The sequence below is a fragment of the Sardina pilchardus genome, chromosome 22 (assembly GCF_963854185.1).
Source record: "Sardina pilchardus chromosome 22, fSarPil1.1, whole genome shotgun sequence".
Classification (NCBI taxonomy): domain Eukaryota; kingdom Metazoa; phylum Chordata; class Actinopteri; order Clupeiformes; family Clupeidae; genus Sardina; species Sardina pilchardus.
In genome coordinates, this window is record NC_085015.1 from 20844556 (window position 1) to 20859254 (window position 14699).

The following is a 14699-nucleotide window of genomic DNA, read 5'->3' on the forward strand; positions in this document are numbered from 1 at the left end:
TCACTCAGCTACTGTTGCTGCCGCCGCTGCTGCTGTTTCTGTTTCTGCTGCTGCTGCTGACTTGACTGACTGACCGCCACTGGACTGTGCCAGAGGGAACGCTTCTGAGTGGACAGTGCAACTGAGTGGGGTCAGCATGAAAAGCCTGCGTCCTGCTGGTAGGTGCTGAGGCCGGTAGACCCGTCTCGCTTGGCTATAATCATCCTGTGTGTTGGGGTTGGGGATGGGGGGATAAGCTTCTTGCATCATCGGCTGTCTTGTGAGTTGTCATTTAAAGCAAAGATTACAGAGAGAGAGAGTGAGAGAGAAAAGAGTAGAGGGGGATGGGAAGAGAGAAGAGGAACTGTTGTTCATATTGTGTGTGTGTGTGTGTGTGTGTGTGTGTGTGTGTGTGTGTGTGTGTGTGTGTGTGTGTGTGTGTGTGTGTGTGTGTGTGTGTGTGTGTGTGTGTGTGATACATGTGCTGTCATTTAAAGCATAGATGGCTGAATGGGACTAAGAGTATATCAGAGAAGTTTACATTTCTGTCATTAAACTAAAGTGTCTGGTACATCTGTATGTGGGAGAGTCTTTTCGATTGTGGTGCAATACTAGATAGATAGATAGATAGACAGATACTTTATTGATTCCCAAGGGGAAATTCAAGACTGCACATCATGTGATTTGTACTTGTATGAGAATTCATTATGTCCATGTTAGATGTAGCTCATAAGATCTATGGTCAGATGTGTTTTCCCTCTGGATACTGGCATACTCATTGGTGAGAAGATTATCTTAAGATACTTAAAGTATAGTGCAGATGAATATTGCATTGCCAGTATGTGTGCTTATTGTGTGTAAACCCATACATAGCCTTAGTGCGGTTAGCTTTTCCAGTTGAGCTACAGTAGGAAAGTAGTAACCCACTGAGTGGAGAAGCAACAGGCACACTCAGCATATACTGCCATTCAGTTCCCACAGCTGTGGCGGCAGCAGCAGTGCAGCGGCAGTGGCACCACCCACAGATGGGCAGATTAATAATCCCCGGATAACTCCCTCTCTCCCTCTCTCACACACACAAACACACACACACACACACACACACACACACACACACACACACACACACACACACACACACACACACACACACACACACACACACACACACACACACACACACTCATACACACACACACTGAAAACAAACACACAGATACAAACACACACCACACACACACACTTTTTACTTACTTTTCTCTCATTCTCGTTCTGTTAAATCCTGCTCAGAATTACGTTTCATTCAATCATCCCTAAACTCTAAAGAGCTGCAATGCTATAACCCCAATAAACAGCTGCAGAGAGAAGAGTGGAGAGAGAGAGAGAGAGAGAGAGAGAATGAGAAAGACAGAACAAGGGGAATAAGAGAGGGGAATGAGATAGAACTGTCAATGTCAAGACACCATGCTAAGTATTTTTCTTATTTGATCAAAAGCTTTTTAGATGTGAGTCATCAAACTCATGTCATCCTCTCAAAACACTTTTTCATCAGCAGCAAGCCATCACATCTGCCTCGACTACTTGCGTAACTTTACTCAGAAAGAAATGAACATGTGTCATAAAAAAGATTAATTTTCTGTCATGGTCTTCAGAAGACTCCCGAAATGAGGCCCCCGCCACCTTATATTCAAAGTCACCATTTATTGAAACACTGACTACAAAAACACCACGACACTTTCAATTTACCTCTGAAAACCTGTCCCCTGTGAATGGCAATGGATGGCTTGATGGCTTTTCCATTAAAAATAATTGTGCTCACACTCAATGGACGGAGTAGAAAGGCGCTAGAGGAGAGAGCGTTTTTGCACTTAGTCCAAGGCCTTCCGTATTTTAAGGCATTGCGCTCTGTAATTATTTCCCATGTAGCGCCAGCAAAGGTTTAGAGTCAGAGGGTTCCCCCTGTTTCTCTCCGAGTCTAATTAAGGTTGATCTCCAGCCTGAGGGAAGAATCACTTTATTTCCAACCACCGTTAAGGAAGGAGAAGAGAAAAAAATAGCAAAAAAGAAAGAGAGAAAAAGAGGACATCACAGGGAGAAATCCCTGAAAATGTGTGAAGTTTTCTTTCATGCCGAGACGGCACGCTGCACAGGGGACTATGAGTTACTTTCTCCCCCTTGAAGTCTGACTGAGAGGCCCGGTTGCCTCTGTTCTGTGTGTGGGTGTGAGCCTGGTGTTCTGGGGCTCGTATCTTATGTGTGTGAGAGACGGCCTACATGTGGTGCTTCTGTGGTAGTTACAAAGTGAAACCCTCTGGTGGTAAAGCTTTGGTGCAAACCCCAGAATGACTGGATTAGGAGCCGTGATGCAACGTGCATTTGATGCTGTGTAATGGCTTCGTGAAGGTTGCCTTGAACTTACAGCATCAGACGACTTTTGTTTGTATGGGTGAATGTGCACCTGTGTGTGAGCGTGTGCCTGCATGCCTGTGTGTGTGTGTGTGTGTGTGTGTGTGTGTGTGTGTGTGTGTGTGTGTGTGTGTGCACCTGTGTGTGTGTGTGTGTGTGTGTGTGTGTGTGTGTGTGCACCTGTGTGTGTGTGTGTGTGTGTGTGTGTGTGTGTGTGTGTGTGTGTGTGTGTGTGTGTGCACCTGTGTGTGTGTGTGTGTGTGTCTGTATGTGTGTGTGTGTGTGCGCATCTGTGTGTAATAGTGTTTTTCTAAGCAGCAGGACACCCTGCTCATTCACTGGCACTGCACCAGGCATTTCTGCTGACTGCGCAGGTGCCGTCCTTGGCAAAGAAATCCCAGCAGGCCTCTCTCTCCCTTTTTCTCTATCACCACCCCTCTCTTTCTCTCTCCACTGTCTCTCACATTCGATCTCCCTGTCACTCCATCTCTCTCTCCCTCTCTCCCTCTCTCTCTCTTTCTCACTCTCTCTCTTTCTCATTCACAAATTCTCCATTCGCTGAGTGCTAAATGGACAGCGTCGCCACGGTGACAAAGCAGTGAGCAGCTCCTGTGTGGGAAATGTGATGAGAAGGAGGCCATTTATTTACACACACACCTCCTATGTGTGTGTTTATGTCTGTGGGTGTGTGGGTGTGTGGGTGTGTGTATGTGTGTGGGGGGGGGGGGTCTGAGGGTTTATGAGGGTGTGGGGTTACATCTGTGTGTGACTGGGTCAAGTCTGCGATATCTGTGGGTTTTATCTGTCTGTACCCTGTGCCCTCTAAATAAGGAGAGATGGAAAAGAAAAACGTACAAAAACTGAGATAAGAGAGCAGTAGGCTACCGTCTGGTATGGTATCTCAGTTTTCTTTGTATAAAAGAGGAAACATCTCTGACCTCGGGCCGTGTCGAGTTTCCGTTTTTAAAGGCTTTTAGCTCAGGGTTGAGTCACTGCTACTGCTGTCGTCAGTCCAGACATTGAAGCTGCTGGTGTGGAAGAAAATGTAGTCTAGTTCAAAAAGTGGCCATGGAAAAGATTTCAGTGACTTGCACATACTCCCATGCTCTGTTTCCTAAAGCAGCAGCCCACACTGTAATTGATCCATTTTCCATTATTCATATGCAGAACACAAATGGAAAAGAGGATACTCTCAATCAGAGCATCCTATACAATAGACTATATCTACCATGCAAATATGTAGGCCTAACAATCAAAGACATCATGTGATTATTAGTCGTCAGGAGGGTCTAACACACACACACACACACACACACACACACACACACACACACACACACACACACACACACACACACACACACACACACACACACACACACACACACACACACACACACACATTGCCTAGCAATGCCCCTGCTATCTTGGTCTAATCTGATGTAGCCTACTATTTATGTCATGCTAAATCAAATAGATGTTGGCCTACTGTAGTGGCAAAGCCCTGTACTTATTATAACATGTCCAGTCAAGTTGTAGTCAAGGGGTGCAATAATCAGGTCAGACTCTGACTGGAAATTTACACTACAAGCAAGACCAAAGCACAATGTCAACTAGAAATGCAATTCCAAGGAATTACCAGTGCATGAAAATGCAAAAATAGATAGATAATGTAGATATGGTTACTAAGATGTAGCTAGGGTAAACATGGTGGTTGCATAGTTTACAGAGAGTTGATAGTGTGAAGGTAGACAGTAGATGAAACATTCCAGTTCTAACTTAACTAATGATTTATATTCATGTTAAAATGTTGATTAGCTAACTTAGCTAATGATTTCTAGCAGTTATGCTAAAAATGCTAATTATGCTAGCAATGCTAACTTTACTAACAATGCTAACCAGGTTGATTAGCTAACTTATCCGATGATTTCTAGCAGTAATGCTAAAAATGCTAACTATGCTAACAATGTTAAATTTGCTAACAATGCTAACCAGTTTGATTAACTAACTTAGTTAATGATTTTTTGCAGTTATGCTAAAAATGCTAACTATGCTAACAATGCTAACTTGCTAGTGAGGACTTTTATTTTGAAACATTTGTTGCCAGGGTATCCATGGTGGCCACTATCAGGAAACAAGAAGTTACTGCAGTATAATCATGTTGGTTGCTATGGAAACGGTCATAAACACTTAATTTTAATGGTTGCTATGTTGGTTGCTAGGTACATGGAGGTTTCATGTAGTTGACCGGAGGCATAGTGGATGATAACTGACAGTTGGAATGGTTGAACAGTTCAATAGTTGAGTAGTTTCAATGGTTAAATGATTTAATAGTGTATTATTGCAGTGAGGACTTTTATTTTGAAACAGTTGTGGACAGAGGAAGTAGTGAAACAGGATCTGTAGTCTTAATGAGATTGTATGCTTAAAGCCTTAGACAGAAGGTGCCTCTCATATAGCGTTTACGTGTCTTCTCTCGCTCCTCGATCCTCACTGATCTACATAAAGAATGATGGAGCGGCAACAATGGGATAGTCTAGCCCTTCTTCTATCTTTCTTTATGTAGATCAGTGAGGAGCGAGGAGCGAGGGAGGACATATAAACGCTGCTTGAGAGGCACCCACAGTAAATACTTTAAAAGTTGTATGTAGATAGTCTAATTAATGTTGATAGACAGAATGTTTAATGGATGTTGATAGGCAGATTGTTTAATAGATATTGATTGACAGTTTAATGGGTGGATGAGTGAATGGTCTGAAGAAGATGAATGGATAGAAGGTTGGATGGAATGTGCCTTATATTCTTGTTAAGAGAGACACTGATACAGCTCTGTGAGAGTAGTTGATACAGGTGTAATCAATTTAACTGGCTAGTCTTAAAGGGATATTCCGCCATTTTTGGAAATACGCTCATTTTCCACCTCCCCTCGAGCAAAACAATCGATATTTACCTTGCTCCCATTCATCCAGCCATTCTGTGAGTCTGGCGATACAACTTTTAGCTTCAGCCTAGCATAGATCATTGAATCGGATTAGACCATTAGCTTCTCGCCTGCTAGCTTCATGTTTAAAAGTGACTAAGATTTCTGATAATTTTCCCATTTAAAACGTGTCTCCTCTCAAGTTAGAAAGTGCAATAAGACCAACTGAAAATGAAACCTGGCGTTTTTCTAGGCTGATTTGACATGGAACTACACTCTCATCTGGCGTAATAATCAAGGCAACTTGCAAACGTACCATAGGCGCAGTGATATCGTACGCAGCATCTGAAAATAGTCCCCATAGACATCAAGCAATAGTAGTGCCAGTAGCTGCAAGTTGCCTTGATTATTACGCCAGATGAGAATGTAGTTCCATGTCAAATCAGCCTAGAAAAACGGCAGGGTTCATTTTCAGTTGGTCTTATTGCACTTTCTAACTTGAGAGGACACACATTTTAAATGGGAAAATTACCAGAAATATTAGTCACTTTTAAACATGAAGCTAGCAGGCGAGAAGCTAATGGTCTAATCCGATTCAATGATCTATGCTAGTCTGAAGCTAAAAGTTGTATCGCCAGACTCACAGAATGGCTGGATGAACGGGAACAAGGTAAATATCGATTGTTTTGCTCGAGGGAAGGTGGAAAATGAGCGTATTTCCACAAATGGCGGAATATCCCTTTAAGAGAGCCAGAGAGACAGAGTAAATAATTTAAAAGTTGAATGTAGATAGTCTAATTAATGTTGATAGACAGAGAGTTTAATGGATGTTGATAGGCAGATTGTTTAATAGATGTTGATAGACAGTTTAATGGGTGGATGAGTGAATGGTCTGAAGAAGATGAATGGATAGAAAGTTGGATGGAATGTGCCTTATATTCTTGTAGAGTGGAGAGACACAGCTCTCTACTGAGAGTGGTGGATACAGATACAGGTGTAATCAATTTAACTGGCTAGTCTTAAGATCCAGAGTGTATCCTTAAAGCCTGAGACAGAGTAGATTGTTTAAAAGTTGAATGTAGATCGTCTAATTGATGTTGATAGGCAGACTGTTTAGAATGGGTGGATGAGTGAATGGTTTGAAGAAGATGAATGGATAGAAAGTTGGATGGAATTAGGAAGACTTATGTTGATACAGGGGAACAGAAAATGTAGTCTCAAGAGAGCCAGTGTATGTAGCCTGAGAGAGAGAGAGAGCTGCTGCACCTGGACTGGCCACCTGGCGTAACATTCTAATTGCTGCCGTGATGTCATAATGAGCAATGTTAAGTCTATGGGGAAATGTTTAGTAGTTTTTAATTTACAGTTTAAAAAGTATAAAAGTTACAAAGTTGAAAAATATATTGCACAGGTCTCCTTAGTAAGACCTACGTAGCAAAGTTTGAATCAAGTTTCTACGTTAAACGGTTCAAGCTGAATTGCGAGCGTTAGAAGAAGTTGGAATAATAAGAAACCTAGGAAGAACAGTACAGTGCATTTTCATGCACTGTAATTAATAAATGCACACTGCCTCCACCTGTATGGACGACAGAAAACAGCTCTGTAGCCTACATCGAAGCGCTCTGAATGTTTAGTGTAGGAAGCGTGTGAGAAGTTGGATCAGACCGCTAGCAACCATAACCACACAGTAGGAGAGAATTTGACAATCCTATCCCTCAACTTCGTGAAATGTGTTTGATATAACTCATATTAACATGTCGTTGGCAAGATAGTAACTGTATGAAAGATCATATTTTGTCTTTTGCTTGAAATTCTCGGGGTCAGGTAGAGATATTTACGTAAATGTTACCTATCAGCTATCCTCTGCTAGCTAACATTAGCTGTCGCTAAATATATCAAGTTTGCACCCTGCTAGCTAATCCCAATACTGATACATACAATAGGGTCAAAGGAACACAAAAATAGAAGAATAATGACCGTTTAAAAAGAAAGCTCTGGTTGAAATTAATCTGTAAGTATTGTAACGTTAGGTTAGCTAACGTTAACCTGAGTAGCTAACAGACGTTTGTACCGGTATGTATCCTCACTCAGGAAGTGGTGGTGATGGGCTACTCATAAATTATCCTCTTATTTTCCACTCCTATGTTTTCTTGATATCGTATGTTAATATTTCATTTATCTTGTGATTAAGCAACAATAAGTTAATGTTTGCTGGCTTGTCTTGTTTTACTGTACTTACATCCCAAGACAGACACTGGCCTGCAAGAAAAACACTTTAACACATGGCTAACCCTTGAAGGGGGATTATTGCAAAGCGTCTTAGCTGCTACATGATGCATCATGATAATGTGGATGATATTCTAGGCTTTTCCCTCTATAAATGAAATCTCTGTTTGTTGTTGTCCACTGCATTTTTGTAGCCTACCACTCTGTGGACATATTGATCAGAAATGTCATGTCTATCTCTCCAACAGGGAACAAGTCCCAGGACAGCGGGATTGCTGAGATGGAAGAGCTTCCGGTGCCTCAGCACATCAAAATCAGCAACATCACATGCGACTCGTTCAAGATCTGCTGGGACATGGACGCCCGGGCCAAAGAGAGAATCACACACTACTTCATCGATCTGAACAAGAAAGAGAACAAGAACTCCAACAAGTTTAAACACAAGGTGAGCATCCAGCAAACAAGCAAGTGAAAGCTCAGGCCACTGTGTCACTACCTCACAGACTTGAAAATCTTTCTGTGCCATTCTTGTTATACATGTTAGTATCTCTGCAGATTCAGCAGTCATTAAGAGATCTGTAGTGTCCTCATAACTCATCTCTAATAGTAATCTGATGAGTCTAACGCACTGCCGTAGCCTAGTTCATGCTCTTCTTCATAGTTCATTTCAGCACATTGTCCCCTGAGCCATGTCTGTCCATCATCCCCAATCCATTACCATGGTCTCTTAAAGTGCTGTCACATCCTGTGACCTCAGAAAGGACAGCATAGAGTGTAACTCCCCGAAGCTAATATACTACTATCTGTCTGCCATACAGAATGCATGGATAGTGCTATTTATGTAGGTCTGTGGTTAACGATTGGCCTTAGGGCTGATGGGGGTTAAATGTCATGGCCAAGGGCTTAAGGTCAAAGGGAAGCTGCCTGAGATAATGCTACTGCCATCAAATACTGGTACTCCTCCCCCTCCTATTGACCTAGTAATAATGCCCTGGCTGACCAGCAGCGATGGCCAGCAACCAAGCTAGTATGCACTCAATACTGTTTTGCAACGGATACAAGTAGATGGGTGGTTTTCTGGAGCTAAATGTTCGTAAGCAGTTAGATGGGCTTTGGCCACAGGACCAGCCACTGTGAGGACCTATATAGGTCTAGGGGTGTTTGTAATCTGTTCGTTCATAGCATGTGGCTTTCTATAATGAAGGTGAATATGTCGCCATGCTGAATGCCATTTTCTTTCATTTAAAGCTTTGAGTTTTGAGGTGTGTTCCTACCAACAACTACTGTAAGAGCTGCGTAGTGCATATTCTGGACCATATACCATAACAAATTAATTGAATGCTACTATTGATTAATTAAATGATGCCAGAGCTAGTTGCCTTGATAAAAGCATACCTCAAAAATATCAACGTTCCTTTTAATATAATTGTTTCACAACATTAGGCTTTTAAAGCTGTTATCATTTAATTCAGAAAACATTAAGTCATCAAAGCTGAACCATCTTGTGCAGCATGTCAAGTCATGTTTTCTATGCTCAGTGCTGTCTTTTTTCCAATGGAATGCCCTCACTGCCATCTCTTTGTTTAAACTAATGCACACTGCTTGCTAGTGCATTCATTGTGAAGTTGTCTCCCATCTTTTTACATCTTTTTGTTTCCCCTCGTTTTACATACTGTTGTATCATCCCATTACTTGAGTTCCTGCCTGTGATGCTGTTGAATTGGATTGCGTGTGTATTGCATGAGCTAACCTCTAACATAAAAGAAAGGTCCTCACGTGTTCTGGTATCTCTCTGTGCTGGACGTTTTCCTTTAAACAACCACCCTTCCTTCACCCCCTTTTGATTGAACCCCCCTCCAACCCCACCTCCTTCTTGGCATGGGCCCATTCAGTGGGACGCCCCCCAGCCCCCCTCTGCCAAGTTCCTGACCAACCCTGACCTGTCTTCTCCGAAGGAGGGCCCCATCAACCCTTTCCTGTCTTTGCAGGACGTGCCCACTAAGCTGGTGGCCAAGGCGGTGCCGCTGCCCATGACGGTGCGCGGCCACTGGTTCCTGAGCCCGCGGACGGAGTACACGGTGGCGGTGCAGACCGCGTCCAAGCAGAGCGACGGCGACTACGCCGTGTCCGAGTGGAGCGAGATCATCGAGTTCTGCACGGCCGGTGAGATTGAGGACACAGTCACACACACCGCACACACGCAATACAGCTTGCGTGCAAGCACGCACGCACGCGCGCGCGCACACACACACACACACACACACACATACACACTCGCATACACATTCGCATACACACGCAATTACATGCATACACATGTAGACACACACATGGTCCAAGTTACGGTCATATGAATGCCTTCGCGTGCCCATATATACAAAGACACAAATTATCACAGTCGTTCCCCCTGTCACCCATGAAACCTACACACATACTGGCACACAGATGCCATAACTCACACACAAGCTAACATGCACTTACTTATACTCACATAACTCTTATGCACAACCTCTTGGTGCTCTGCTTTGATTATAGCCTATAATTGGCATCAGTCCCAGTGGTTAGGTTTGTCCACACTAGTCAAAAGTCCTACCCATCAATGTCTTTGTGATGGATATGGAACAGCGCGGTAATTGTAGTCACAAACAAGTCGTAAATCACTTAAAGTTTCATTGCATGACATTCATTTCAAAATCCCTTTAAGCCCTGATGCTTGAGAGTTGTGTATTAGGATTTTGGTGTGGAGATTGCGTTTGTGGCATGGTTTCAATTTAAATGTTGGAAAAATGTATGAAAGCCAACCTAACATTAACCGCATTCCGTCTTTATTGTACTTATGACCGTCTATTTGTGGAAAATTACATGAATATTGTATCATGCCAAATGAAGCTGAGTGCTGCCTTGCATTTAAATGCGAAAGCTTAGGCTATTTGAAATTATATAAAATTATGTGTTGTTGTTGTTTTTTTCTAGACTACTCGTCGGTGCATCTCACGCAACTGTTGGAAAAGGCGGAGGCCATCGCTGGCAGGATGCTGAGATTTTCCGTGTTCTACCGCAACCAGCATAAAGAGTACTTCGACCACGTGAGGTACAATCCCCCCCTCTGAACCGCTCCACTTGCTTCACCCTCACCGGAGCTTTCTGAAGTGTGCACCGTGTCAGATGTGCTAATGGAGTGAATAATGCCAGCAAAGCTAGCATAGGGGGGGGGGGGGGGGAACGATGTCCTGGTTGGCTCTGGAAACAAAGGTTGGGCCAAGAAAGAGAGAGAGAGAGAGAGAATATTATGCGATGAATAATTTAAGGTATTCCTGTAGCATATCTTCTGAAGCTATGTCTTCATCATTACGTCTCTTATTCACAATCCCTGAGCACCTCAGTCAGAATGCCTTATAAGGAGATCATGATCGTCAGTCTATGCTCCTGTCAGCCTTTGAAGACACTGCAGTGGCATGGTCTTAATCAAGCACCCGTAGCATTAAGGCTGCCGTTGCAGTTGTCATGGATGAGGCGAGCTAGTTTAAAAGTCACCGAGCCACACAGACTTTGCTTGAGTTTCTGCAGACTCATGAAAGGAATGTTAATGTTGATGGAAATTAAGGAGGCGCTAAGGAGTTTCCCTGGCTCCTGAGGGGAAGTTCCATGTGTCAGTGCACTGCTATTTCGGTCACTACCTTAAACAGATGCAGCAGTTGGGTGGCAGGGACAGAGACAATAGCTATAGTTTTACCACCCGTACCATTAGTCTGTGTGCTGCTAACTACTGAGGAGCAGAGGCGAAATATTTGTCCGCATTGTTGCAGGAACCGTACCGGATTCAACATCAAAAGTCACAGCTATGTTTCCAAGCTAGTCAACAATCTAATTCTATGTTGCATTCATTACACTTAAATGGCAGTAAAATATTCAGATAAAAAAAAAACTTAAATTACATGTTAAACTTGAAGTCTAACAGTTCTGTGAAACCTAGTAACCACTGTATTTAATAACTAAAGTGTATTTAATAATTTCAGTGAGTGAAGTCGGTGTACTTATAGCTAGCGGTGTGAATCACAGAGTAAGTGACAATACAGTACTGCCACGATACTTCTCCCACAACAATGGTAGCGATACCAATTCTGTGACATTAATTGGAGTCTCTGACGATACAATATTTCACACGCACCTGGTGATACTGTAAACAGTGTCATGACAAGAGAACAGATACTGTGATTGCAAGACATGGGATTGAGTTTAACTGTACTGAATTTTAGGGATATCCTGGACTGTACTCTTGACCAACATCATGGACTGGGAAAGTCATGCCGGGGCAGGGCCCTCTGTAAAACCTCAACTCAGTGAACCTGTCTCTACTCGGAATGCCCTCAAGCCAGTACTCACAAAGTATCCCACACTAATGTCCCACAATCAAACGTCAGGGAATATTAGATATTGTCTATCTAGAGTCCAATTAAACGTATTCCGTGACTAAACAGCTGCGGTCCAATCCCCTAAATGAGATATTAGCACCAGTGTGACGTTGCCGTGGCTATTTTTAGGGGAGGAGGATGATGGGTTTGCTGATTACGTCCAGCAGACCCTCTCTGCGTGTCTGTTTTCTGTCAGAACACAAGGCTGAAACTAAGCAGCAGGGACAGTTGTCTGTCTCATTGACAGGGGAGAGTGATGAAGAGCTATTCTCGGGCTTGCATATCTTATCGCCACTGTTGCCAAATTGAGAAGTGCAGTTAATGGAACGTCCATGTGAACGGGGAAAAGCTTGCTGATTTAGTAATGCACTCTACACTCAGTTAATTAGAGGAGGAGATTAGAGCTAGCCAGTCGCCGTGGCATCCCAGTCTCCAGCACAGCCCGACTCTTAATTGTGTAGCCTGCTGGCTGGTTTAATTTGAATTGTAATAATCAAGCTTGTTTTTAGCAAACACCGAATCCTGTTATGCAAACACTGAAGACTGCAATCCCTCTCTCATCAAAATAATTGGAATATTAGTGTGATATAGAGCCCATGATGCATTTGTATGCTGTGTGTGTGTAGTCAGTGTATAGTGTAGTGTGCAGTGTCTTTGAGGCAGAATTCATCAGTGCATCCTCAAGGCATTATGCATCACGGTCATAAAGTATTTACACAAATGAAGTCATTATAATGTACATTCTGTGGTGAAAGGAAGCTCTATATTTACGCGTCTATATTTACTTGCACTGTGTGTGCAGCGTGGGGGAATAGGAAATCATTGTACCAGACATGTCCAATGAGATTATATACACACTACGCAGCCGTCGAGTGACAGCAGGAACAGGAACAAGTGAAATCACTGGAGGAAAAGAGCAGGAAGTGGGTAATGACGAGAGTCGTATGGTCGTGAATACACACTCATATCTATGGTCGTGGGGGTTAAGGCCGACAGTCGTGATTCACCGCTTTGTGCTCACCTGTGCCTCTTAACGATAGTGACGGCAGAGTTAACAAGCTCTCGTCGTTAAGCGCTCTCTGAATGGGAGTTAATGGCAGCCATTAATGGCAGGGCTCCACTGTATGGACACTCATAAAGTGAATGGGTCTGATGGGACTAAGGGAAGCCACATAGGAATTCATTGAAAGTCATTTCACTATCACCTGAAGTCTGTTAACTGTGGCTGGAGGCGTGATTGCTATAGATAGATGATGGTGTGCTTAAGTAAAGAAGGTGATAGTTCGGCTGTGGCGAGAGACTTTCTTTTTAAAAACTGGCTTGAGCTAGCGCTTTCTTCTTTCCACATTAATTTCAGATCAGTGCGGCAATCGCATCTGATTACCAGGGGCTCCTTCCCCTTGCGTTTTGTATGCTTCAGCTATTTATAGAGCCCCACGCCGCTCCGCTCCGCGCCCGCTATCTCACAAGTTCACCCATCAGTGTTCATTTCCCTCTTTTGGAAATGCTAATGCTTCGCTGTAGCGCACACATCGAATGTTTATCTTCTACGCTCTACCCCTCTCTCTCTGTTCTAGTGTTTACTCAGGGGTGTTCACTTGTCAAGCTCTGTTCCCAGTGCCAACACAAGTTGAGTTGTTAAGGGATCAGAGAGGAAGAGTGTTAACGTGTTGATGCCCCAAGCTTGTCTTGAGCCTGCTTAAGTCATCCGTTATTTCTGAGTTAGTTGATGAAACTTTGATATTGTGACACTTGTTTTGTTGTATGCAAGTGCTGATAAGCGTTAGGTCTGTGTACAGCTGAGTTGTATTATATTGCTTTTGATCTGATTTTAATGGCAAAGTCATTACATCCCTTGTGTTTATACTTAAAGGGATAGTTCGGATTTTAAGACACGAAGTTGTATGGGTTCCCTGTCAGCAACGTAGTGCATCAGCACTGACTTACCCCCGACAGCGTCCTGTGAGCCGAGATCCAGCCGGCTTTAGATCGGTTTTTGATGCTGAAGAAAGTAGTCCGGCAAGTTTCTGGGGTCACGAAAGTAAAGTGTTTTTCTTCTCAAAACCATATGCGTTCAACAGAGTGATATATTTGCACCACAAAAACGTTGTCCAGGAAAAATTCAAACCTCGTTATCACTTACTTATTTTTCGCGATTCCTATCACTGCGCGCTACTGACAGCTGGACAACGTTTTTGTGGTGCAAATATATCACTCTGTTGAACGCATATGGTTTTGAGAAGAAAAACACTTTACTTTCGTGACCCCAGAAACTTGCTGAAGAAAATAGTCCGGCATCAAAAACGATCAAAAACCGGCTGGATCTCGGCTCACAGGACGCTGTCGGGGGTAAGTCAGTGCTGATGCACTACGTTGCTGACAGGGAACCCATACAACTTCGTGTCTTAAAATCCGAACTATCCCTTTAAGAACCAATATTTCAGATACAGCATTGAGGTCAATAATATATGGGTTTTATAACCATAAAACACATCACTAATGAAAATCTAAATCTGCAATGTATTGCAGTGTACCATAAGCTGCTTTGGATAGAAGCATCTTCTAAATGAACCTACAGTACAGTATGTGGCTAAGCATTATCTCGCCTAGGGTTAGGGTTAGGGTGCTTTGGTTAACCATGCTTAGGAGTTGGTCACATGATGAGCAGTAGCTGATAACCCAAAGGTTTCATATACTGTTTGGGAAGAGTAAGGTATTGGCTGGCATAGCTGGTGCTGCTCTTGACAAGACCTTGA

The 14699-nt window shown here is 43.1% G+C and overlaps 1 protein-coding gene across 3 annotated transcripts in view; it reads left to right on the forward strand.

Annotated features, from left to right (window-relative positions):
- The window catches only part of phyhiplb (phytanoyl-CoA 2-hydroxylase interacting protein-like b), a 32106-nt gene that overhangs the window by 13977 nt on the left and 3430 nt on the right, over positions 1-14699 (forward strand). Inside the window, exons 1-4 of one of the 3 annotated variants that reach the window (XM_062526503.1) lie at positions 6945-6992; positions 7780-7976; positions 9520-9694; positions 10505-10622. In XM_062526503.1, coding sequence (XP_062382487.1) covers positions 7812-7976; positions 9520-9694; positions 10505-10622 — 458 coding nt within the window. In that variant the 5' untranslated portion in view covers positions 6945-6992; positions 7780-7811. Of the gene's footprint in view, positions 1-6944; positions 6993-7207; positions 7317-7779; positions 7977-9519; positions 9695-10504; positions 10623-14699 lie in introns of those variants that run through there. The other 2 variants (XM_062526504.1, XM_062526502.1) reach the window with 2 other exon arrangements.